This window comes from Hetaerina americana, unplaced genomic scaffold (assembly GCF_022747635.1).
Source record: "Hetaerina americana unplaced genomic scaffold, ioHetAmer1.1.p SCAF_8, whole genome shotgun sequence".
Taxonomy (NCBI): Eukaryota; Metazoa; Arthropoda; class Insecta; order Odonata; family Calopterygidae; genus Hetaerina; species Hetaerina americana.
In genome coordinates, this window is record NW_027287427.1 from 7,606,375 (window position 1) to 7,633,684 (window position 27,310).

A 27,310-nucleotide genomic window follows, 5' to 3' on the forward strand; every position below is an offset into this window, starting at 1 on the left:
ATAAGATAATTAATTGCCAAGTATTCATAAAGTCATTTGATATTTCTACAGCTGAATCTTACAAAATAGCATTTTTTCATATTGAAAGAAAGATGGATTTGCTTACACAGGGTTCCAAACCTATAAAGAGAATTTTATAGAGTTAGGTGATCACCTATTAATGGAAATGTTAAAAAAAATTTAAGTCAACGGTATAAAAAAGGAATTGGGTCAAAGGCTATTTAAATATCATTTAAAAATCATTAATAGTGATCTGAGATGGGATCATTGGGGAATGCTTGATGAGTGATAGCAGCATTGACTTAATGATGCACACATTTTTGTCAGTCAAATACCTTTTTATCCAGTTTTAAGGAATCTCATTCCAAGTGAATCCAACTTTCTGAGGAGAAGTTCAAGAGTAACAAAGCCATTTTTGAAGTCAATATATAGGACATCAGTTTGCAAGCTTTTTTAATAACATCTATAATATAGTTTGAAAAAACTAACACATTAGTGAGTGTAGTTTCCCTTTAGGGAAGCCATGCTGCTCAGAGATAATGATATTGGTAAAGATAGGAGTTAATTTTTCTATAACCAATGATTCTGAGATTAGTGCTATAATTGAAAGCCTGGCAATTGGATAATAGTTAGATGTATCATTTATATTACCCTGTTTATGTATTGGGACTAAATTTACAGATATGAGTAGGTCAGGAAATAATCCCTGATATATTATAACTACTACTATTAATCATATTATAAATCTATCATTTATTTTCTTTTTTACTAAGATTAGTAATTTGTGTGCTCTCACACCGAGTACAGTAATGTAAAAAATATGTAGTAATGTGAAGGCTTTTGAGAAATGAATGTGATAGATTTTGTCATGAAACTATCTAACTGATATTCTTTGCATTAACCATGCACCTTATACAATTTCTGGCTGAAAGCCACCCAAACCAAAGGTAAAAGCATTTTGAATAATTCTGAATTTATTCACATTTAGTAATATTCATATGCCTTAAATGGTCTTCGTTATCAAAAAGTCATTAACGGAGCAAAACCTATAACAGCAGATCCAATAAAATTGGCAAATGAACTCAATAGCTCCTCCTTAAAGCTACCAATGGTTAATGTACGCGATCCTCCTCATGATATTATTATCTCCTTTGCGGAGTCTTTCGAGTCAATTTTTCTAAAACCATGCAGCATATCAGAACTTTGCTGACATATTACCAAGGTGGGGAAGAGAGCCTCAACTGATATAAATGGTATATCAAGAAAAATAATGCATAACTGTGTAGATTAGATTTCAAGTCCCTTACTCTCACTTGTAAATCAGAGTCCGAGAGATGGTATCTATCCTGACACCCTCAAAGTATCCAAGGTAATACAACATATAAAAACAAAGGGGAAAGAAATGATGTGGGAAATAATTGACCTATATCAATAATCCTCCAGCTAGGAAAAATATTTGAGTATGTGTTCAACAAAATGCTGATTGAATTTCTTGACATTAATAACCTGCTACCCCTTCAACAATTTGGATTTAGAAAAGGAAAGTCAACAAAGCAGGCAATTTTCAATGCAGTTGACACCATCAGACAAAAAATTAACTCCAAGCAATAATAATAATAATGGGTGTATTCTTCGACTTGTCCAGAGTGTTTTAGCATGAAAAACTCTTGTACAAATGTGATTTCATGGGTATTAGAGGCACGGCACAGCAGTGATTGAGAAAATACCTCAAAAATCGTCAACAAAGGGTAGCTGTGCATAAGAACAGGGATACCTTCCCCTCTTCACCATTAAGTGTTGATAAAGGCGTTCCTCTAGGATCAGTGTTTGGTACAACTCTATTTCTCATTTATATAAATGATCTACTTAGAAAATTACATGTAAATCCTCTCAGTAACTGTGCCTTGTTTGCAGATGATGTGAGCTATGTGCTGTATCAGAAATCCTATGAAGATCTGATGACTTAAGGTGAATCCATTATTCATGACATGGGCATGTGGTACTATGGGAATGGCCTTATTCTTAATGAAACTAAAACTCTGGCCATGATATTGTCTACAAAAACCTGCCATTTTGATAAAAGTACTTCTCAGCCTATGACAAGTAGCTGTAAAGTTATTAATGACTATACTTTTTGGGAATATATTTTGATAAATACCTCAATTGGGACCGGCACATGACACATCTAAGTAAAAAATTAAATTATGTGTTCTATCTTCTTTCAATTCTGAAGCATTCGGTCAGTATGGGTGTTTAAAAAAATACTCTATTATGGTATGTTTCATTCTCTTGTCTCATTTGGTATCATAATCTGGGGAAGTGGGTCATCAACTAAGTTAACTAAGATATTTATTATCCAAAAGAAATTGCTTAGGTCCATGAGCAATACACCCTGTAGAGCCCACTGCAGACCACTCTTTCAAGGCCTTGCCATATTAATGGTCCTTGTGTGTTTCTTTATAATTCATTAATTTTTGTAAATAAGAACATGGCTCTATTCCCATTAAATAATGGAACACACACCTATAAGAATAGGACAAGAAATCATGTGTGTAGTATTTGCTAGCATGACAATGATGACCAAGGGATCTCGTTCTCAGTGGATCAAAATGTTCAACAGGCTTCCCATCAGTCTGGAAAATGAGAAATCACTCTCTATTTTTTAAAAGAAATTGTTTGTGCACTTCAAGGAGAAATGTTTTTATAGTGTGAATGACGACATAAATTCTGGGTAATATTGAATTTGATATTGTGCACATAATTATGAACGTAGGTGTAATTTTATTTTTTCTAGCTAATAATTATTAAGTTACTGTACTTCTTGACGTACCCTATACTAGTACATAATGAGTGATATTCTGTACCATGCTATGTATTAGTCAATTGGGGAAATAAATTATTATTATACAACATTACGAATTGCGCGGGCTTGAATATAATTATTGATAAATGGAAAAGATTGACACTGCCCAAGAATTTAATGAATGTTTATGAGGCAATTCAAAAAAGAGTAAATTAAAATTATCAGAGAGAAATCTCAAATATGGAAAATCGCAAATTTTACGTCGCTCGTAGGTTATTTTGACTTAATTATAGTATTCCGTTAGTGCTTTGTTTTTCATTCTGATAATTTTTGATTGAGTAAAATTCGTAAATAATAAAACATGAGCAATATTTACATTCAGGAACCCCCTTCCAGTGGGAAGGTGAGATTGATTTCTTTATAAATCCGCATCCTACTTTCAATTTTATGATGTATGGGTCCCTTTCTTTATAGGTTTTACTTGAAACAACAGTGGGAGATATTGACATCGAGTTATGGTCCAAGGAAACTCCAAAAGCCTGCCGGAACTTCATACAGTTATGTATGGAAGGTTATTACAACGACACAATATTCCATCGAATGATAAAAGGATTTATTGTCCAAGGAGGTGATCCAAATGGGGATGGCACGGGTGGAGAGTCAATTTATGGAAAGCCCTTTCAGGTACACGACTTTTATGCTTATTAATTACGATTGGTTAAAATAGTAATAACTCTTGAAAATGGAGTGATCACATTGGCTTGAATGTCTTAGAAACGCCAAAAAGAGTACAAGTTGCAGTTACCTTCGTCTTTATTTGGGAATGGCAACAAATGTGGTCGTCAAATTCCGAAATGTATTTGGCTGCTGTTATTTCAGTGTAATATTTATCACGTGATTTGTAAACATATAATTGATATGAGAGTTGTGGTAGTATTGTGGGTAGCGATTTTCTACGCAGTAGAAGGCCCAGGATGAAATCGGCGCGACTCTTGCAGTCACCTGCAGCTTCACCCAATTTATATGGCATTCCAAATATAATATCTATGTGGATTCAAGGAACGTATTTTTGTTTCTGGAGCACTCCAGGTGATAGAGAACGGAAATGTGTAATTTTTACCATATCATAGTTCCAATACCTGGTGAGCACTAGCACTCACTTAACCAGATGAAGTAGGAGTTTATTACAGTGGGGTTGAGTGCTGGAAAATATTTCTCACAACTGAATCCTGCCAATTTCATAAGTTGAGTAGTACTTCTGGTTATTCCCATTGCTACATAAGTGAGAACAAGGACATTAGTGCAGTCATTTGAACTCTTTTACACTGCTTATTTAACCCTGCCCTACAAGATATTCTATGATCTAGCCGCGTGCTAATATAAGTTTCTTGAATATATAATTAGAATACTCAAATTATCAATTTAGTTTTGTATTATTTTGCTGATTTTCTGAATTGGTAGATGTATAAACACTCAATGATAAAAATATTAATGTACCATTTCAGCTTTTATGCTTCATTCAGGATTCGAAATTACATCCCTGCTACCTTGCATGATTGAAATCACAAAGTAATTGTGTAGTATTTTGCTGACCAATTTTATTTACCTCACTCTAATGCACTCGGCCGTGTTCAATTATGTTCTAATATCTAAAATACTTTTCTAATTGTAGTTAATGTTGAAGTGTATAATTGAACTATATAAAGTGTAAAAAGTATTGATTATTATGAATAAGTTATATTATTATTATTATTATAAAGTTAACAGTTTCAGGCTTAACTTTGTGGAATTCCTTCATCATGAGGGTAAAAAATAACAGAAACTTTACACTTCCACACATTTTTAATGTTCCATGACCATGGTTTCGATGATGCACAGCATCAAAACCATGGTCATGGAACATTAAAAATGTGTGGAAGTGTAAAGTTTCTGTTATTTTTTACCCTCATGATGAAGGAATTCCACAAAGTTAAGCTTGAAACTGTTAACTTTAATAGCAATTCAATTTATTTATTGAAAACATTGAGATAAAAAATTACCTATTTTTTTATGATTCATTAATAGCCTTGACAGTCGATGAAGGGTAAAGGAGCACCAATTCCAATATTTAGTCCTATGTCAGGCCACTCATATCTATGCCAGGACAATAACACAGAATGAGGACCAAGAAAAAATTCCCAGTCAACACATATCTGAATGGTCCCATATGGCGGTAATGGAATCTTGCATGACTCTAACAAGGATGCTCTGAAGAGTTCACAATGCAGTTTCAATGATCTCTTATACAATCATTCAGGAGTATTTTCAGGTGTCCTGAAAGACTCCTAAAGAGCTCTTGTATTCTTGATTTTTCCAGCGAGGGATAATGCAGTACCCTCTACTAGGTATTTTAGGAGACACCGCGTGATGTCACTTCATATTTTATAACTGCCCCTTTAGATGCTACCTCACCCTACTTTAAGCTGTACAAGTTGCCTGAATAACCTTGATATTTATATGTCTTTATATATCTGCTGCTGTCTAAATCTCGTTTTCATCTTTGGAGTTTGATATGTAAATATTCACAAAGCTGTTTACCTTCTATGGTATTGTAAAATTCCTACACCTTTTAGAATTTAGCATTTGTGAATGTGATGATAAAGGGGCTGACACTTCACTTGTGTTTGGTGGAATGAAAGCAACTCGTTGCATAACACACAAACACTGTAGACATGAGGTAATGTTGTCTAGGTATTAAAAGGTTTTGCTTTCAGTTCATGGTTTTATTATCAAAGGTGTTTGTCCATTCTGCTATTATCATCATCCGTGATATGGTTTTTAGGGAAAGAAATTAGATGGCAAAGTACCATACCCTGTTCATAGAAAGTTGTTGGTGGAGAAAACTATGGGTGAGGACTGGGAGATGAGTACTAAAGGGAAAAAATGGATACATATTTAGAAAGGAATACCGAAAGCCACCAACAAAGGTATTGGAACAGTAAAGAGGGAAAGGACTAGAAAACTATGGATTATGAATGAAATGATTAGAAAGATATACGAGAGGAGGAAATGGAAAAATGCAAACACAGAGTTAGGTCAAAGGAAGTATAAAGAGTTAAATAATAAACTGAGTTGGGAGAAGAATACTGTGAAAGAAGCATGGTGAAAGTCATAGTGTAAGGATATGGAAAGTTAACAAAGGAAGGGTGAAATAGGTGCACTATTCAGGAAGCTTAAAGCACTATCTGAGAGTGAGAAGGGAAAATCTGTGATAGCAATCTGAGATAAGTCAAGAAAAATATTAATTTAGCCAAGGAAGATTCAAGAGAGATGAAAGGAATGTATAGATGATCTATGAGGTAAAGCTGTGTTCAATTTGAAAGCTAATGCTAATGTACACAGGCACAGCACAAGAGGGTTTCATGACTTGAGGATAACCTCTGACAACTTGGCTATGTTTGCTAAGAATCCTTCTTATGCTGGTGTCAAATTCCTGAAAGCATTACTTAGAAAAACTAAGGGAAATAGAAAATTCAATGTTATTTAAATCTAAACTTAATCAATTCCTGTGGTAACATCAATTCTACACTGTGGATGAATTTGCCTCTCTCTGTTGATAAATAATTATATTCTAATATACACTGTTAATGCTCTTGTTTACTGTTTTATTTTTTATTTGTGACTATCATTTGAATTCAAAATCCGATTGCATTTGTATTCGTGTCTCTGGAATAATATTTGCAGGCAGGGACGTCTTCCATGCATATCTCAAACATGTCTTACAGGAACCAATAACATCGATCAATAAATTAGGCCAGTAAACTTGGACACAGAAAGAGAGTATGACTAAGATGAGAATGGCTTAGGTCAAGACTAACGTGAAGGTGTGATAAAAAGGACATTTAGGGAAATGAAGTTAAATGAGGCCATGGGGATAGGCGAAATTTCCACAGAACTACTTTGTCAGATCGGTGTTAGTTCCTATTTCAACAAAGGGAAAAGCTACAATTGTGAGACCTACTGAACAATAAGTTTGATTTTGCATGCAGCTAAAGTGATGAGTCTCAGGATCATCAATATGGAGTCAGAGAGGAGAGCAAATTATCATTTTCGGTTCAGAATGGCAATAGGCATGATAGGTGTGATGCCATAGGAGTACTGAGGTCACTATTAGAGAGAAGTATAGAATGCAATCAGGATGTATTTGCCTCTTTGGTAAATTTTGAAACAGCATTTGATAGAGTGAATAGAGAAAAACTGATGAATGTAATTCAGAAAATAGAAGTAGATTGTAGAGAGAGGAGGCTAATCTGCAACCTGTGCATGTATCAGACTGCTCAGGTGTGAGTGGGGAATGGAGAGTCAAGATGGACAGTGTTTGGAAGAGTAATGCAGGGTTGTCCAATATCATTGGTGCTCTTCAATGTATATGTGGAGGAAATGATTAAAGAGGTAAGGGAAGAACTGGAGGTAGGAATGAAAGTCGGAGGGGAATTCATAAAATCAGTTAGGTTTGCTGCTGATCGAGCTTTAGTTTGTCAGTCAGCAAAGGGGTTGCAAGCATTGCTTACTGAATTGGAAACTCAGTGCGACAGGTATGGGATGAGAATCAATATAAATAAAATAAAGGTAACCTGGGTTTTGCGAAAGGGAAAGGCTAAGTTAAATATTCAAATAGAAATTCATATACTACAGCAAGTGGAGCATTTTCAGAATTGATTAGACCAAACTGGTCAAACTATTAGGGAGAAGGAATTGATGACAGGGATGTTGATTAAGGATGTTATGAAAAGGCTCATCAAAACTTGTATATGGAGCATAGTTTCATATGGCTCAGAGACATGGTCATTGAAACAGGATGATAGGCATAGATTGGGGGCTTTTGAAATGTGGGTGTGGAGATGGATGGATAAGATGAAGTGGATAGAAAGGAAAACAAATGAGAAAGTTCTGGGCATGGTGGGGCAGGGTAAGGGATTGCTGGGAGAAATCAAAAAGAGGCAGGAAAGATGAATGAAGAACATTATGATTAGGAACTAAATGTTGAAGACTAATAAAGGAATGAACATTGGGCAAACAAGGAAGGTGCTGGAATAGGATAGGGATGTTGGCTTATGCTGGATGTCAGATTGTGTTTTCTTTGAGGGGCAAGGGAATTGTCGCTGTACCATTTGGTAGCTGTGTCCATCAAAAACCTACCTTAATGGGCGGAGATAACTGATATAAACAATATTATGTATGTATATCAATTACTCCTGGTACTGTGATGAAGGAGGCTGGGACTACAGAAATATTAAAGTCTTATGTGAGTGTGTTTTTGTTCATCGCAAACATAATAAATGAAATGAAAAAAAAAGATTTTCAAATTATTAATTTTTTTGGAGCAAAATGTAAGGTGTAACCTGAAGTATGTGAATTTTTATGTAAAGTTTATTTGAATAATAGGGTGTAGTTGAGTAGTCTTCACTGTTCTCAAAAGTGTTTCCTAAATCCTGGATTTTTAATTATTCATAGCCCTAAAGCAGGCCTCTTTTTTTCTTTTTAGGATGAGTTCCATTCCAGACTTCGCTTCAGCAGAAGAGGATTGGTGGCCATGTGTAATGGAGGCGTTCCACATGATAATGGCTCTCAGTTCTTTTTCACTCTGGCTGCATGCCCCCATCTTCAAGGGAAGCACACAATCTTTGGGAAAGTTATGGGCGAAACATTGTTTAATATGCTGAAACTTGAGGATTCTCTGGTGGATCACGTGAGTTTTTATATGCCATTTTATTTTTGCTGTTGTTTGTTGATATTTTTTTCAAATATGAATGTAGTAATACATGCTGAAAGTAATGCAAAATATTATTGATCAAACACCATTTTAAGTGTAAATGGAGTTGTGTGCAATTTTTATTCCCGAATAATGTGATTCTAGGAATTTTTAAATTTGGCCAAATTAATCTCTTATCTCAATAAATAATTAAAATTATGTGCCTAATATATGTGTGCATGTAAATTAGCCAAGTTGATTTTGCATTACTGTGTAGCATTTTATTATAATATGTAGTGATTATGTAAACCTTCATTTGCACCTTGTATATAAAACCCTGTGATACTTTTACTGGTGCAAGGTTTACCCAAACTATTTCAAGATTCTAACATTTGGACATTTTAAGTAAAAATATGTCCACTGCTTTAAAATATTACTGCTTTTGTCGATTAAAACTTAACAGTACTACCTTAAATGCAGCAGTAGGGAGAGACTTCATGTTATTAAAACAATTTTAGGTGCCACAAGCAAAACATTTGAAATGAATAACAGTAAACAATAGAATGTAGTAAATATTCTATCAAAATTAAGTGTGTAAAGAAGTAGCATTGACTATGATATTGGTTGGAGAAATTCATGAGATGGTGGACACAAAAAAATTATTTTAGTTGGAGATAAAATTTTGTATTCGTAAGGTATGGACATTGTTTTTTAGTAAATGTGTTATGTATTTCTAATTTGAATATAAAATTTTAGTGCCTTGATATGTTTAAAGGGTATTGTTCTGTTTCAGGATGACAGACCCATGTATCCTCACAAAATTATAAAAGCAGTAGTTTTGCATAATCCCTTTACTGACATCATCCCTCGCACTCTACCAAGTGGTGCCAAATCAGTTAAGGAAGGAGATGAAGCCGGACGGAAGAAGAAGGATAAAAAGGGCCGAAGTGGTGTGAAGTAAGTACAACATGGTGGGAACTAAATTGTTTATTGAAGGCAGCAGTTTTGGCTCAGAATTTGTATCCTAAGTCATCATCATCATTGCTGTATTCTCTTATCCTCAGAAGTAGCATTATATTATGCAAATAAATTGGTTCCTGCAGTTTGCTTGTGGGGAAACATTAAATGTAATGGAAGACCAGTAGAGATATAACACCTGAGGACATTAATTTGCAATTTAAGTGGAAGGCTGAATTTCCTTCCAAATATGACCTAATCTGTAGAATACCCTGTTTTATAATCTCTGTACCGTAATGTTATGTTTGGAATTTGCTTATGCCTCCCTCCTCCTTTCAATTTTTTGGTCATATATATTGAAGTGATGCAAAAATTCTATTAAGGTTCAGTATTATCAGGGTTATTTAACATAATGGTGAATAAACTGCAATAATACTATGGCAATGGTGCTTGTTTGAGTGCATTAATATAATAGTCAAAAGAGCTGAGTGCACTACTGTGAATCATGATAAAGACAACATAGGAAGACGAGCACTGAGGTCTTCAAAAAGGAGGGCAAAGTGAGGAAGTTGCCGGGGGAAATCAGAAAAAGGCTGAGAAAGTGAATGGAGGAAATTGAAAGATCGTGGTATGTTGAGGACCATGTTGGATGGGAGAATGTTGGGTAGGCAGATTAGAGGAAGGAAGAGAGTAGTTAATTCAGACAGCCTGAAGGCAGGGAGAAATTGGGAAAGAAATAAGAAGTTCCTGAGATACTACCTTGATCAAAAATTTCCCGGAATTTATTCAGAAAATTAAAAATACAAGTTTATTCATCTAAATCTATATTGTCCCCTTCAAAGTAATCCCCATCGACTGCAACACACTTATGCCAGCGCTTGATCCAATCCTCGAAACATTTTTTATATTCGGTTTTCGGTATGTCCATCAGTGCTTCCTGCGATTTTTCCATTACTTCCTCTCGGCTGCTAAAACGCGTTCCCCGTAATGGTTTTTTAACTCGATTGAACAGAAAGAAGTCACAGGGAGCCAAATCAGGTGAATTCGGTGGCTGTTGGATGGTATTTGTTGCATTTTTCGTCAAAAAATTACGAATAATGATAGCACTGTGCGACGGTGCGTTATCATGGTGCAAAATCCACAAGTTTTCTGCCCACATTTCTGGTCTCTTTCGGCGAATTGCTTCACGCAAACGTCTCATAACGCCCAAATAATACTCTTTGTTTACTGTCTGGCCTTCTGGCAAAAATTCATGATGCACTACACCGTTGTAATCCATGAAAACCGTCAGCATTGCCTTCTTTTTTGACTGAAAACGACGTGGTTTTTTTGGTCTCGGCTCATTTGGTGAACGCCATTCACTTGCCTGATGTCTGGATTGCGTGTCGTACTCATAAACCCACGTCTCGTCTCCAGTAATGATCCTTTTGATGAATGTGGGATCGGATTCAGCCTCGCAAATCATGTCTTTTGCGACGTCAACACGGTCTCTTTTTTGCATGAAATTGAGGTCTTTTGGCACCAACTTTGCTGCTACACGACGGAAACCCAAATCATTAACCACAATGTCTTGGGCGGATCCATAGGCAATGTTCAAGTCCTCCGCTATTTCTCTGATGGTTAATTTGCGGTTATTGACCAACATTTCTTTTACTTTATCAATTTTTTCACCGACTTTCGATGTCGATGATCTGCCACTGCGTTCATCATCTTCGATTGACTCACGACCACTTCTGAACCGCTCGTGCCACTGGTAAACGACCGTTTTTTTTAGAGAATCGTTGCCGAAACACTTTTCCAACATTTCCAACGTCCGTGCGCCACTAAATCCGTTTTTTACGCAAAATTTAATACAAGTTTGTTGTTGCAAATTTAAATCCATTTCTGCAATTGTAAAAAATCGCCAACACACACAGAGATAGATGTACTCTTGGCTACGTAACTTTTGCAAATGTCAAGTTATGACACTCAAGATTTAAAGGGAATATCAACAACAGATGTACCAATTTAACAAAAAAAAACAGAACTCAAATCGGAACGATGGGAGCGCCACACGGTGGTTATTCCGGGAACTTTTTGATCAAGGTAGTATGTAGAAATGCATAATTAGTTATTGGAGCCTGTCAAGAGCTTACTTTTTAAAAGAAAAGTTAATTTATTTTAGTAAAACGACTATCAAACACAAATAAGTATAAATATTTTTATTCAATTCAAGCAATGAAAAGATATTTTGGATGATTTTTGGATTAACTACCTTTATCTATCATAATCAAGGGTCTTTATTGGAGAAAAAGAGATGTCAACATCATACGAATCCTTTTCCATATGAAGTAATTTTTCAACAAAGTAATCCCAAATAAAGAAGTGTCTGTCACCTCTCATTCTCCTTTGCTTGCGACACCACCTGCATCTTTAATGCATTCATTCATCCATATTATGGGCTTCTGAAAATTGAAGCATATTAATTCCTTTTTGAATCCTATTAACTTACTCAAGTTAATAAATTCAAGTTAATTGAAATCTTACTTACTCAATGCATTAATTCCATTAATTTACTCAAGGTTCAGCAATGTAGGGGATGCATTCTCATGAACAGTCCTGTATTCGTAGTTAGTTATAACGAAACATGTTGCTTTTATTGAAAAATTTTTCCTTCTCCAGGGACTTCAAACTCCTGTCATTTGGTGAGGAGGCTGAAGAGGATGAAGAAGAGGTGTCTGAGGTGAATAAAAAGTTTGCCAACAAAGGGAAGTCCACCCATGACCTACTCTCTGACCCCAAGCTGAGTGCTGAACCAGCTGTTGATGAGATTGGCCTTAAAAACATGGGAGACTCTGATGAGGAAGACTCAGAGGAGTCAGACAGCAAACACAAGTGGGCAAAGAGTGGAGACAGTGATGGGTAAATATTTTGTATTAATTTGGCTCAAAAATTTTGATAAATCTGATGGTTTAGCAAACAGTTGGATAAATTCGAAGAAAATTCAGGTGTTGCTTTGATAGTAACCAGAGGAAACCTCGTGCAATGAGCACACATTGTTCCAGAATCTTATTTTTAAAGGGAAACAAAATTTCCCATAAAAATTAATGTAAAATACAATAATGCATGCCATGCAAAAAAAATAAATTATGTTCAAGGTTTATCTAAATAAAATTATATGTACATCGTTTAGGATCGCAAATCATCTTCATCTTTTCTTCTATTGCAAAATGAACCCACTTAAAATACGAATTCGATTTGTAAAAAACAAAGAAAAATTGAAATAATTAGTTTATTTTTATGTTACATTTCGTAATTTTTTTCCTAGCAAACTGTTGAGAGACATTTGTTTTTCCCAACACTTTAAAATTTTGTGAAAATGTGACGGCATACTCATTAAATAAATTTGTAGAGCCTCTGCCTCATCAGGATGATGCTTCTAGATATATGTTGCAAGAGTTTCCCATGCTTCCCCATGACCTTCACATCACATTTAACCTTCTATTCTTGGCTTGGCACTTCTTTAAGGCTTGTGGGGGTTTCTGAAGGGTAATCAATCAAGGGTTTAATTTTCAAATCATTGCTTACTTAGAAGTTTGAGATGGTCTTCCATTGGTGTGTGGTCGGGCAATGCATTCTCATCTGCTGTTATATAGGTCCGCGTTGGCATCTTTTTCCTGAGGAGACCTGTTTCAGTTGCTCACTCATGCTCGTGTGTGTCTGACGTGTTTTTTGGATGCTCTGCCACCTTTCACTTTTTTGCTGCCATATTTTCATTCCACCATGCCCCCGAAGACCAACCCTAATGCCCAGAAGGAGGACATTGACCACGAGAACGTTGAGCTAAGATCCATGCTGGATAATGTGAAGAAGTCTATGTCATCATTTCAAATTGAACTCAAAGTGAAAAAATAGACGTCCCTAGCCATGATAGAGGAGAAATTCGATTAGTTCAGGAAGAATGTGGAGGGAACATCAAGAGGGAACTTGACAGGGCACATCAAAGGTGCGATAATTTTGATGACTGCCTTGATGCCCTGGAGTAATACTCAAGAAGAAATATCCTCCTGATTCATGGTGTCAAAGAGCAAGTGGGCAAAAATTGTCTCAGCATTGCTGGAAAGTTCTTTGTCGATAAGTTAAACGTTTCGGTGAACTCCTCTTGGCTCGGGCGTGCCCATGAGATTAGCCAATACAAACCATTGGGAGAACCCCAGAAAAGGTCCAGAATAGTGCGATTTATCTCTTATCAAGATAGAGAGAAGGCATCGATGGCCAAGAAAATCCTCAAAGGTATGGGATATCTGATTACAAATTCCCTCACGTTCACAAGAAAAAATATTTTAAATGATGCCAAAGACTTGGCTGGAAATGTGTTGACCCAAGACGGCAAAATAATCATCAAAAAAGTAAATGGGTGTACCCAGAAGGACATTGGGCGTGCAGGAAATGAGCGTTTTCCCCGAAATGGCATGGAAAGTGATGGGCGTTGCTAATGTGTTTGACAGACTCATTATCTAGTGAGCATAAGTGCTTTTTATTATCTTCCCTGAATATTCTGGTTGACTTCTTACTTTGCTCATATTTGTTTTAAGCACATTTTTTTATCGTTTCTGTGCATCTGCATTTCTGAGCTTATATGCTTGCACTCCTGTGCACCCCATTCCTGAGTTCCTACTGTGTATCCTTGTTCCTGTATATTCTGTTTCCTACACATCCCTGTTCCAGTTCATATCCATTCCAGCTCCTTTTAAGTTTAAACTTAATATCAGTCTTCTCTTCCAAGTTTAGAAATTTTGAGTATGCTCAAAATGATTTCCCTTTAGTTGTGTGTGTAGTGATTGTGCTAGTGTCTGCTTCAATTCCTTCTGTCGATCCTGCAAGTGCCGATTTGCAAAATTCCACGTGAATCCCTGAAGTTGTTCTCAGTGCCTGTTTATGTACGCTCTTTTGATCCTCACATTAACTAGTCCTTTGTGCATCATGTAATAGCATCAACTTTTTCCTTTTCAGTATTTCATGCAAGTGCGTCATTAATTTTCATTGTCTTTTTATTTTCAGTATTTAGTGCAAGTGTATACTAATATTTCCATTCTTTTTTATTTTCTATTATTGTTGTAACTATCACTCACATTTACCTCCTCTTTCAGTATCTATCTCCGTCTAAACCTACTTAACATTCCGCAAGCCGTCACGTTTTGCGCATAGTAGTGTGTGTTAGGATACCAGCCCTAGGTGATTTCAGTGATCTTCCTTGATTTTTTTCTTTCCTTCCCCTCAAGCTTTCTTTCTTTGGATTTGTCCTTGGCCTTTCCTCTATATAACAATATCGGCCACTTCCCATTGACTGCCTGCTGGACTAGATCCACAAACAACTAATCCTCCAATTCACATCAACAAGTTTTACAACTTTCCTCTCAGTAATATGCCATTGCCACTTCGTTTCCAAATTCCTGTCCCTGTTTACCACTTACTCACACCACCAAATTTGCATTCTCATGACAGAAGGGCATCCCTCTCTGCCATGCTCCCTGCCATGGCAGCAAACTATCCACCACATTGAACGCACATTCTAAGCCCATTAGCAGCACCACCTTTCACCCCTCGTCCCATGCCACCTGCTCGGGTACCAATCTCGACCCTTCATTTGTCCCTTCTCGCCTCCGCCCATGCATTCCAATGTCACATTTCTCCCAAAAACCCTCAGACTTATTTCGCAAATACTCCAAATAGTTCACTCAGAACTTCTGAGCTCCTTGCCCTCCAGCTTAAATCATTCCCGCGTCCTTTAAAAATGATTCAGCTGAATATTCAAAGCCTTCCTGCTCACTTCCATGAATTATGCTCCATACTCTCTTAAAAATAAGTTGCATATCATTGCACCAGCCAAAACCTGGCTGAAGCCTTTGATTTGATCCGATTCTGCAAAAATACCCAATTATAAATTATTACGTAATGATTGCCTTGGAAAAGGTGGAGGTGGAGTTGGATTTTTTTATGAAAAGAAATTTAAAATATAAGTTATTTAGTGTCAGCGAACTCAATTACTCCAAAAGGCCTGAATACATGTTTCTGGGAATAACTATTAATGCTAAAAAATCTGCATGGGTGTTATTAACAGGCCTCCAAAATTTGGTCACCTGTCTGATATTGGTGAAGTAATATGAAAATATATCAATGAACAAATTGAGTAGCTTCAGGCGTGATGTGGTGTAAGTCGAACATAATAAATAACTGATCGTAGCACTTTTCCACTTGATATCAAGTTGAAAAGTCCTATGATCAGTTATTCATTTTGTCCAAGAATATGAACGTTCCAAAATCACAGGGGACTTCAATGCCAGTTTTAACTCAAATGTAAGCTCCTATGATATCAATTGTCTCAGGAACATATTTGATACTTATGATTTGAATATCTTGCCTCTTTAGCCAACAAATACAACTAAAGCATCCTCTACGTGGATCGATTTAACTATCACTTCTAATCCTGAAAAAGGAGTTTCCCATGGTCGACTTCCTGCACCTGGAATCTCCTCCCATGACTTAATCTACATAGTCTACTCACTCAATACCCTAAAATTAAGTAAACCTTTATTCGTACATGTAACTTGGATCTTATAAACAATTATGATTTAATTAATTCCGCTGCATCACTTCCATGGTGCAATGTTGAATATCTAAATGACGTCAAAGAAAAAGTTGAAGCTTGAAATTCTTTCCTAATCCTAATACTGGAATCATTCACTCCTGAAAGAGCTATATGTTTTTCTCAACCACCTGCACCATGGCTGACAACAGACCTAAGAAAATTAATGGCTGCACACAATACAGTTTACCGTGCTTTTAAGCGATCAAAAGACATCAACCTTATTTGATATATATAAGAAACTTAGGGATGAGCAGGAGATGGGAATTTCAAAAATGAGATATTTTTACTCTCTTTCTAGCAAAAGGTGGCAGCCAAATAACCTCTTGAGTAGTCTTAAATCCGTTGGAAAGGTAAAAACAAAGATGTACCTCTACCCTCTTCGCAGTCACGTGACATATTGAACAATAAATTCAATACGCTACCCAACCCAATGGATACTCTGACAAAAATCAATACTCTGCAAGCAATCCAAACTAGACTAAATAACAATCTACCACCTGCTAATACATTTCAATTTGTCCTGGTAACACAATTACAAGTTTGCAACTCATTACGAAAAATTAAATTCTCAGCGCAAGGATCGGATGGAATTCAGAAGATTTTGGGTTCTTTTAGTAAATTTAGGAGGGGGGAATGGGAGAGGTATAATGTTTCATTGACCACCTCAAACCTGTCAGACAGAAGGGATTGCCAAATTTCCAACTCCTCCAAAGCATTCATTCTGCATCCTTTCTTTTCTGTATGAAGAATGTCTGCCATGAAGTTACTGGTTTGATTCTTTTCCAAGAGGTGTTTGACGAATTGAGATCTGTTGTCTCTCTTTGTGAAGCTTGATCAGTGTTCTTTAATCCTAATATCAAATATCCTCCCTGTCTGTCCCATGTAGATGGCGTTGCAGTCCGTGCAATTGAGTTAATAAACCCTGCTTTGTTGCATTATGTCAATTTTGTCTTTGGGTGAACCTATTATGTTTTTAAAGTGTGTGTCTTAAATGCAGCCTTGATTTTGTTCTTGGGCAGTATTTGTTGTATCATGATTGAAATGTGGCTAAATAATGGAATTCTTTGCCATTGGTGCTCGTCACGTTTAGATATATGGTAAATAGCTTTCTGGGCTATCTGTGTTTGTTTTGGTTGTACATGTTGTCAAACATTTTTTCCCTGTACCCATTGTTGACTGCAATTCCTTTAATAATGCGGAGTTCCCCTTGTTTGTTATGTGGTGGCATTGGGATATCGCAAACCCTGTGTAACGTGGCATGAAAGGCTGCGCGTGTTTGTGAATGGTGACGCTTTGATTTGGAGTGAATAATTGGGTCGGAGGTACACTTTTTCCTGTATATGAAAAGGTCAAACCTTTGATTAATCATTTTCGCAGTCAAATCCAGGAAATTCAAGGCACCGTCTGATTCCAACTCAATTGTGAAATGTATACATTCATCTAAAGAATTTAACAAAGTCAAAAAATTGTCCACTTGTCTTGTGGATCCAGGCCAAACACAACATATCGGAAGCAAGATAACACATTTTTTGTAGGGGATGGTTTAAAGCGAATAATTGTCTTTCTCAGATGTCCATATAAATGTCTACTAGTATGGAAGAGAGGGGCGAGCCCATGGTAAGACCTTCTAATTGTCTATAATGTTTACTGTTGAACACAAAAGTTGATTCACACGCATAAATGCTAATAAGTCACACAATTCACTCATCACAGGAGAAAGGTGTTTTAGCTTTTACGAGGGATATCTCAGCTAGTTTCAGGTCTTCCTTCCTTGAGGTGCTTGTGAACATGTTGGCCACATCGAAGGACACCATAATGCATTTTGGTGGTAGTACTACATCTGACAAACTACTTGCGAGGTCGCATGAGTTCTTGATACTGTATTTTGGGGAAAAATGAGCATTTTGTCTGAGTAGGTTGTTAAAATTATGAGCAAATAGGTAGGCTGGCATGGAGGCACTAGATACCACTGTTGGTTTGAGGCAAACACCTGAATGATTCACTTAATGCCTCAAATGTTGACATTAAGTGCTTCTCCATGGTCCTCATGGACTACGGTGCTGTACACTATGGTGAATTTGTTACGTTGTGTGTGTGTTAATTTGTCAGAACATTTTGGTCCTTTAAAAGTTCTCAGGAATTCACAGTTGAAGAGGATGTCTCCATAGCTTAGGGAAAGTACAATTTTCATACTATGTACGTACTAATGCTGTTAACTTAAATTTCTAGGAACATTTACTCATACAGAAAACTAATATTGAAAGTATCACTTTTTATTTTAAATAGAATTTAGAAAATCTTCTGCATTTTCTTCAAAATGCAGAAGGTGTATCTGCAAAGTGCTTTCAAAATAACTGTGCTGGAGTGTTTTTTGGAATATTCATGAAATTAAATATCCAAGAAGAGCATGTTGTTGGAAAATGTAAAATACAGCATTGAATGAATAAATTGCTCAGTTTTTGGGGTTGTAGTGTGTTAATTTGTACCAAACCAGCATTAAAGAAAGTGCATGGATACATTATATGGCTAATGTAAAGGTAATTATTAGGGAACTAATAATCATGATGGTGTGTGGAAGTGCTCTGTACAGTGAATTGGCTTTGAGCTTTTCCAATATTTAATATTTCTCAGTGCGAGAGCAGAAAGAGTGAGGAACAAGCTACGGGAAGGAAAAAAGGGTGACGCTCAAGGCACTGCTGAAGGAGATATGGAAGAAGAAGAAGAGGAGGAGGAGGAGTACACTCTCAACCAAGATAAGAAGAAAGAGAGCAGCAAAAAAGCGTACGTCTTTGTATGTTGATTTCTCATAGTAAATGTTTGTGCCTGCATTTGACATGAAACTTATGCTTTGAAAAGTTGAATTTTATGCGGATCCACTATATAATCTCATTCTACTATCTTCTGGTATTGCCATCTTGTCCCTCCCATTCACCTTTCTTATCCTCAATTAGCAGAATTCTTCTCTAATCATTGCCCCGTAACTTGTGGGCGATGCAGGGAAGTACCTACTTTGTGTTGGTGTAGCTATTTTCCACGAATCCTATCCTAATTGTTTATTTTATAATTATTCATACTGTTATTATTGTTATTATCTTTTACATGTTGTTATCTTTATTTATAACCCAATGTAAATGACAATCTTGCCGTTTTTGTCTTGTTAAATAAATCAAACATTGCCCAAAAGTTAATAATCAATGCAAGATTGTTAGCATTAATTATTCTAGTCTGCAGATAAAACTTTTTGGTGTGTATAACCATATTATTGGACCTAAAGATGAACACTATGCATTGAGATATAATATACATAATGAGGAAGAGTTTATCATGTAATAGTGTTGTCCTTTTTGTTGCAATTTGATGTCATCCTAGTATTCATTCACTGATCAGCTGTCCCCGATGGCATCAGGGTAATGTCCTAGCCCGCCAATCTAGAGGTCATGGGTTCACTTCGCACTTACATGGGTTTACTTACCTAAGGCTTGGGTGTTTATAATTGTCTTCAATTTAATGCTTAAGGGTTAAGTGGAAGAATGGACGATAAAGTCTCCATCTTGCCCAGTGTAGTCATTTAATAAATAAATCAAGCCTTGCCTGGTAATGTAATTATTGATTCCATGTTTAGATAAAAAATGATAGAAAATAATGAAAAAATAAAATAAGAAATTTTGTTTTCCTGGCTTGTTGACCGGGTAAAGTATTTTCATGTGAGGCATTCAAGAATACACTGACCAAATTGAAAATCTTGGTCAGTGTATTCTTGGTCGTGGTCAGTGAAGCGCTTCATTCAAACAGAATAACAAATTCCACAAATTCTGATAAATGTTAAATGTATGACCTTGAAAACTCATGAAGCCACGTTTGAACGTTCTATGATGAAATGTTTGTGCTGAATACATTTTTCTACGTGCAGTGAGGAGATTCGAGAAGAAATACGCAAGCTTAAGAAAGAAATGAAGAATGACAAGAAAATGAGAGATGGCTTTGTTGATCCAAAAGGCAAAACAACAGAAAAAGCAAAGGAAGAGTTAAGAGAAGCTGATAGCAATGAGCTATTGAAGAACTACATGAAGGAACAGGAAAGTTTCACCGCTAAACACCAGAAAATCCCACCAAAAGGTAAAAATTAATGCAGTAGCAAACCCAGATGTGAGGTGATCCCCGGATGTTAGATAAAAGATTAGTGTTAATCATACTGTAGTTACTTCTGTTGGCTCTGAATTAGCTTCTTGGGGGAATGGGTGAAGTAATTCCAATGCTCCTGAAGAATGATCTGGTACTTTCCCGGCGAATAATGTTTTCCAAGATTATTCGGGTCTCCCACCGAGTCCATGTTCGTAGGTTTGCTGATGTTTCAATGGCTGAGTCGTCCATCGTCTTCAGGGCATGTCGGTACTCAGGTATTTGGCCGCCTTGTATAGTTTGGTCAGGAGGTCAGGTCACCTGTATACCTGAGTACCGACATGCCCTGAAGACGATGGACTACTCGGCCATCGAAACGTCGGCAAACCTACGAACATGGACCCGGTGGGAGACTCCAATGCTCCTGTTTGAATGAGAAGGCACCCTGAAATCCTGGGTTATTACATTCTGAGCAGCTTTGGTGGTTCTCATGAGGTCACCTCATTGGTGATAAATCTTCACCTTTCCTGATTATTCATTTTGAGGTTAAGGGAAGGGTCACATGAAACTAAACCACATTCTTTAGTATGATGGGGGCAAATTCCATGGTTTACAGGGCCAAAGACTGAACGGCATCGGCTGTGCAAATGGGCATGTGGTTTTGGTGGATCACGCACTTGTTCTTTGATCACCTAGTAACCCTAGGGGAACAAACGCCTGATGGACAAGCCCCTCTGTGAAAGAAAAATGCTGTGCATTGACTTAGTGTTGCAGGCTGTTATTCCTTTTCATGCTATATGTTCTTTCCTTGGGTGAGGCTGGGTCATTGTACTTGGCTGAATGTTGTTTAGTTTCCAGATGTGAAAGACAATCCTATAAACCCTACTGTCACTTTTAGGGATGACTTAGGGTTCAGAGTTTTCAGACTGGCTCTTTTAATTGCATCATTTGAGTATCACTGACAGTAGAGATGGCCAAATACCATTTTGCTTCAAATTTGAGTGTGTTTTGAGCCTTGATATCAAATTTTACTTTCAATATCAAAAGTATATGTTGACTAATGCTTACAGTAATGCTATTTTTCTTCTAATTAAAAATGAAATCAAATTTAAGGAGGCTGCCTGTCTGAGTTACACTGTTCAGTTTGCCATGAAGACGTTTTTATTTCAAAATTGAAGCAACCAAATAATTGGACTTTTACAAACCTGTATCCCTGGTTGTAATGAATGAGCCTAAAAATGTTTTTCCGGTTTCATATTTTACCATTAAATTCTGGCCATTGAAATATTTTGCTAAAAGACCAGGCTAGTTTACAGTTTAATTTTTTCTCAATGTTTAGGAAACTCTCATTTGCTGCTGCATTAAGAAATAAAATACCCAAATGAGTGCTCATCTGTGGGCATAAATTGGACTTCCATCTGTTGGCCTTAGCTCTCAAAATCAGCATTAATGCTATTTCCTGAGCAGATATTTGAACTTAACTTTTTTTGTGTTTCTTTTTCTTCTCTTTCTCACTCATCCATTGATGTCGGCCATGTGAATCATTCTCCTTTTTGAGTTGCTGCAAGATTTCATTATTTTTTAAGTTAGTGCTATGCTAGTGCTTTCATAGTTACTTTGAGTGTTCTCCTAGATGAGGCAAATCACTTTTTATTTGGGCATAAATTTTAATATTTCACGTCCAATGTTTTTTGCCTCATTATGAACCATTTCCCATAAGTGAAGCCTGAAACTACCTACTTAATTATGTGCATCTTATATTAGTCCTAATCAAATTATTACTTCCTCTTGTGATAATGAAATATGTTTTCCTGCTTCCATGGTTTTGCCATGAATTTGGGTTGTAGTGAATTGTGTTATAATTGTAATTACTTTCGAAATTTATCATAATTGTAATTAATTTGTCCGGGAGTAAGTTTTTCATAAAATAAACGTACAATTTGTGCATAATATAGCTGGGTGGTGCAGACATAAGTGATTAGTTGACATTTAAATTGACAGAGGATTGACTGAAATGTCAAATTAACGTTGGAAGTAAAATGTTTGTTTTAAAAGGTAACTGGTACATTCCAACTAATTGCTCATACGTGGATGCTAAAATGATTAAAGGTCTAGGAGATATAATTTATGATTATGCATTAATAGCTGAGCTAGCTAATTTGAGTGCATGTATTTAGGGTTTTGTGTTAATTACATACGAATATTGTGTAAAAATTCTTCTGATTGAAAAAAATCCCTGTACTGCCTACAATTTGATCTATTTAATCGACACCATGCAATTCAATTGTGTGTGTTATATCATTTTCAGTTAATCTGTTGTAATCTTTAATCAAATTGTACCTTTCTTAGCTCCCACACTTTATTCGTAAGTGTTATTTAACATAACCTCACCTTACCCTCGACCAAACTCCTTATTTCTTGGTAGCACATTGGTTGGCAGCAATGTGTCGTTTGCACAGGCCCCTTCCTCAACCTCTTCACCCCATGTTCACAGCTGAACCAGCCCTTCTTCCCATCGTATAGATTCGATGGAACTTCCTGATAATCCTTCTATAATGAGAATTGTGAATTATTTTATAGGAAATAAGAGAGAAGCGCAGACCCTGTCAATGCTAAAAAACTTTCACAAGAGACTTAAGATGGCCAAAGAAAAGGCATCGGAAGAGGAGGATGAGAAAGTGGGAGAGACCGAAGCGGCCAAAGAAGAGGCAGCATATGAGAAAGAAGATCTGGATGGTCATGCCAGTGACAATTGGTGGGTTTTACTTGATGCAATGGCATAATTGGCTTGCATGCTGCTAGTTGGAACCTAAGCAGAGTCATTATGCCTGGTTTAGGTCCCTGGTTATATTAGAATAAATAGTCATTTAATCGTAATGACCCTGTATGCAGTGAAATGTAGTGAATTAATGGTAGCACGATGATTAGTTCTTCATTTTATTCTGCAAAAAAAATGGTAACCGCATGATATAAATTAGTTAAATGTGAGGCTCATTCAGATAGTAAGGCTCGCAGGTATGTTTTCAGTACACAATGGTACATTTTGTTTGTGCTTACAATATCACTTTGATTGATTTGTCATGTAGCTTGGGTATCTGCATCCTGTTTCCCTATTTGATTTTGATATTTCTGTATCAACTACTAAAAATTGGTTAACTCTTGAGTTTTATGAGTATTTGATGACGTGGCAATGTATTTTGCATATTGACGTACAACTTTTGATATTCACTTTGAAAATATGCATAAGTAAAACATATTTGCAGTGGAATCAAAATGCGTGATTGAATTAGTTTGGCATTTAGATTTTTGGGAGATTTTCAGCCTCACAGCAGGTTTATTGAAAATTTTTAATGGATAACATAATCATTTATTCAAAGCTTGATGCCATTTTATTTTTGAGCTATTTTGATTTACAATTATTTAACGATTAGTTAATATTGATAGTCAGGGAGTTACCTCAGTGATACATTTGGGTGTGAAAAACTTGAGCACCAATAATGCTCTTCATTAATCACCATGATGATATTGAGTCAGGCCATTGAACAATTGGAGAGTACTATTGACTCCTGGTTTTCTTAGTATTGCAGTCCAATTTACGGATGAGCCAATAACCGTATGAATTTTCATTCTGAACTTAAAATATTTCATGTAGGCAAGAGGGAAGAGAATGCCACGACAAAACTTGGTAAATATTTTAACAGTAGTAGCTCTTGGCTTGCATTATTAAACCATTCCTCTCAAGAGTTAAAAAAAATACTCCTCCAAAGATTTGTTCTACTGACCTTTGTCATCGAATTGACAATATAATGTATGTCATAATAATGTAATGTCATCATCATCATCTAAAAGCAGAGCTTTGTTGTTGCAGCCATATCTCTCTCTCTTCATTGCTGTTCTTCTCAATTCCTTATAATTTTGTGATTCTCATGATACTTCTTATGCCATCCAGAAACTTCTTTCTTGGCCTTCCTCTTCCTTTTTGTTTCCAATTACTTTTCCCTCCACTATATTATCCAGGAAGTTGTTATGCTGCTGAATAGGTCTATCCATCTCGTTATCTTTCTCGAAATCCACATTTCCAATGCTTCCAACTGAGACTTCTCCACCTTTCTCAATATCCAAGTTTCATATCCATGTAATAATGCCCTCCAAATAATTGGTTTTGTGAAAAATTTCTAATTTTCAAATACATGTGTTTGTTTCCTTAAAGGCTTCTTAATTTTCATATGCCTTCTTTTTTAAGGCTATCCTTCTTTCCATTGCTGAGGTGCATCTATTTTCTCTTGTAATTACACTCCCAGGGTGGCAGAATTCTTCTGCTTGGATTATCTTTGATTCCCCTATCATTGAAGTTTACAAGGGATTCTGTCCTGTTTCTAGAAACTATCAATGCTTTGGATGCTTTGGATTTGTTTACTTTTATTTTCAGTTTCCATTTTGCTAAAGCTGTGGACAGGATTTTGAGTATTCTGTTCATGTCTTTGACTGAATCAAAATATGAGCATCATCTGGATACTTAATGGAGTGCATCTTTCTTATATTTATCTGTATACAATAAGTCTTCACCTTCATTGTCTTTTGTAGCCTCTTCAATATACAGGGTTCGTCCGGAAAATAAGTGTACTGAGCTCAGGAAAAAAAATTTATTACACTTTTACATATCTTAAGCTAATATTCCTCAAAATAGGACCCTTGTGAGTCGATACACTTGTTCCAGCGGCGTTCCCATTCCTGGAACGCTCCCACGAAGGCATCATCGGGAACCTCTCGAAGACACTTCGTCACGGCCTCTTTGACGGCGTCCAAAGTCCCGTGTCGCGTTCCTTTCAAACTCATCTTTATCTTCGGGAACAGAAAGAAGTCCGGTGGTGCCAAGTCCGGGCTGTAGGGCGGGTGCGGCAGCGTTGCCACGCTGTGCTTGGCCAAGAAGTCCGACACGACAAGCGCGGTGTGAGACGGCGCATTGTCGTGATGCAGCCGCCAGATGTTTTTGATCGCTGGCCGGACGCGGGCGACTCGTTTTCGAAGATTACACTGCTCTGCTATCATCCGAACACTAAGACGACGATCAGAGTTCAGTACATCGCGAACTTTTTGCACATTTTCGTCGGTGAGTGTCGTTGATGGGCGTCCAGGCCGTGGTTCGTCGTCGACCTCTTCTCTGCCCTCCACGAACATCTTGTGCCACCGAAAGATCATGTTTCTGGACATGGCTGACTCCCCGTAAGCCTGGTTAATCATACCGACAGTTTCGGTAGACGATTTCCCAAGCTTTACCCCAAATTTGATGGAATAACGCTGCTCCAAAAACTTCGGCATTGCGTTCCGTGTCCTGGGTCGAGCGTGGAGGTTCGCGTTAACAGAGCTCCTCACTACACCACAGCTCAGAGCCGACTGCCTTTTTCAGCGTCGCTTGCCAACATACCCCCCTCCAATCGCAGCCCGTCAGAGCGGTGCTGGGCGCGCCTGGAGCGGCGGGAAAAAATTAGTACACTTATTTTCCGGACGAACCCTGTATAAGTTAAGTAGAAATGGCGAAAGGGGACGTCCTTGTGTCACTTCTTCTCAAATCTCTGCTTCTTTGCCACAACCCTTCACTTTGATTGAAGTGCTTTTGTTCTGGTAGAGTTGAAATATAAGCTTCCTGTCTTTGCAGTCTATACCTTTTCTTCTCGTGGTTTCAAACATTAGTTTCCAATCCATGGTATTGAAGGCTTTTTACAAATAAATAAAAGTGAGGAAAACTTTCCTGTTCATTTCTAACCTTCTCTCTATTATCAAGAGCAGTGCCAGGATAGCTTCTCTCGTTCCTATACTTTCCTGGAAGCCAAAAGTGATCTCCACCAATATTTTCCTCCACTTTTTTTTATTCCCTTCCCTGCTCTATGTAAAAGAACCTTGTAAGCTTGTGACAGAATAGTGATTGCTCTACAATTCAACAATTTCAGAATGTAAATATCATTTGCCTTGACCGGGATACGAACCTGGATCCCTCGATGTCTGGCCTTATTCTTTAGCCAGCTACGCTACCAAAGTTAGCAATTGGTTGATAATTGATGCATTCAATTGCTTTCATTTGGAATATATTGTTGTCAAGTATAATAAATTAATTGTTCATAATAATGATATTCAACTCTTTAGGTTGAATATTGTTATTGTTATTATGCAATAAGATTGCTAATGAAACATTATAAATTCTTAAATTTCATAAAATAGGTCTGTCTTCACCTTTGCCATTTGGCTACTTGATAGGCTAATTGAGATCATAAAAGTTTTTGTGGTTAAAGTGTCCATGTTTCCCAGGGTAAAATTCAGCATTAATGGTGACAATGATAAAATGATTACTGATTCTAAAACAGAGGTACTTGCTATTCTAGGTCCCAGTGCATTCAAATATAGTGTGATCATTTTTTGGTGCTGAAGTAGTGCACATCTGTGTATAGCTCCTCTTGTAATCAGTTATCATTTGATGATATGTCATCCTTTTACCTCAGTTTTAAGAAAGGTGAATTAACCACCCATTGTGCTCATCTTTGCACACAATTGTTAATTTGCTTCTTTTGTGTTTCACATCGGGAGTTATTCAGTTAAAAACCTTACTGTATGTTTTACTTTCATTAATAGGCTGATCCACAAGCTCCAGAGTGATGAAGGTGACAACCCTGTGCTTGCCAGGGATGCCAATAAAAGTAAAGGAGATGATTGGTTTGAAATACATGATCCAAGGAATCCAATCAATCAGAGGAGAAGGGAAGCCAGTAAACAGGCAATGCTCAGCAAGAAATCAGCAGGGTTCTCCAAACACGCTCAGTTGAGATGATTTGCTTCCTATTGAATCATATTTGCTGTAATGGTTTTGACTTTTGATAAGCCATTGAAGGTTATTGTACTTGTTTTAAAGTACACCAATGTAAATTATGCAATTTGTCGAATCTGTTAGTTACTACTGTAATTTTGTGATTGATTAGCAAGTGGTTTCTTGTCTTTGTTGTCACAAAATGTGTTAAATAACCTGTGTGGGTAGTCTGGAAAAATATCATGGCAAAAAAATTTTCAGATTTCAAAGAAATAA

The 27,310-nt window shown here is 36.8% G+C and overlaps 1 protein-coding gene across 1 annotated transcript; it reads left to right on the forward strand.

Moving 5' to 3' along the window:
* Nucleotides 1-3,109: 3,109 nt before the first annotated feature.
* Nucleotides 3,110-27,310, forward strand: LOC139697674 (spliceosome-associated protein CWC27 homolog). The gene is made up of 9 exons (XM_071596492.1): nucleotides 3,110-3,206; nucleotides 3,278-3,487; nucleotides 8,328-8,531; nucleotides 9,328-9,491; nucleotides 12,153-12,392; nucleotides 18,751-18,900; nucleotides 20,030-20,235; nucleotides 22,819-22,993; nucleotides 26,863-27,310. The coding sequence occupies exons 1-9, from the start codon at nucleotides 3,165-3,167 to the stop codon at nucleotides 27,056-27,058; spliced, it is 1,587 nt and encodes a 528-aa protein (XP_071452593.1). The 5' UTR covers nucleotides 3,110-3,164; the 3' UTR covers nucleotides 27,059-27,310.

Coding starts and splice junctions, on each gene's coding strand:
- LOC139697674 (XM_071596492.1), top strand. CDS start 3,165: ATGAGCAATATTTACATTCAGGAACCCCCTTCCAGTGGGAAG. Junction 8,532..9,327: donor AGGATTCTCTGGTGGATCAC/GTGAGTTTTTAT, acceptor GTTCTGTTTCAG/GATGACAGACCCATGTATCC. Junction 22,994..26,862: donor GGTCATGCCAGTGACAATTG/GTGGGTTTTACT, acceptor TTTCATTAATAG/GCTGATCCACAAGCTCCAGA.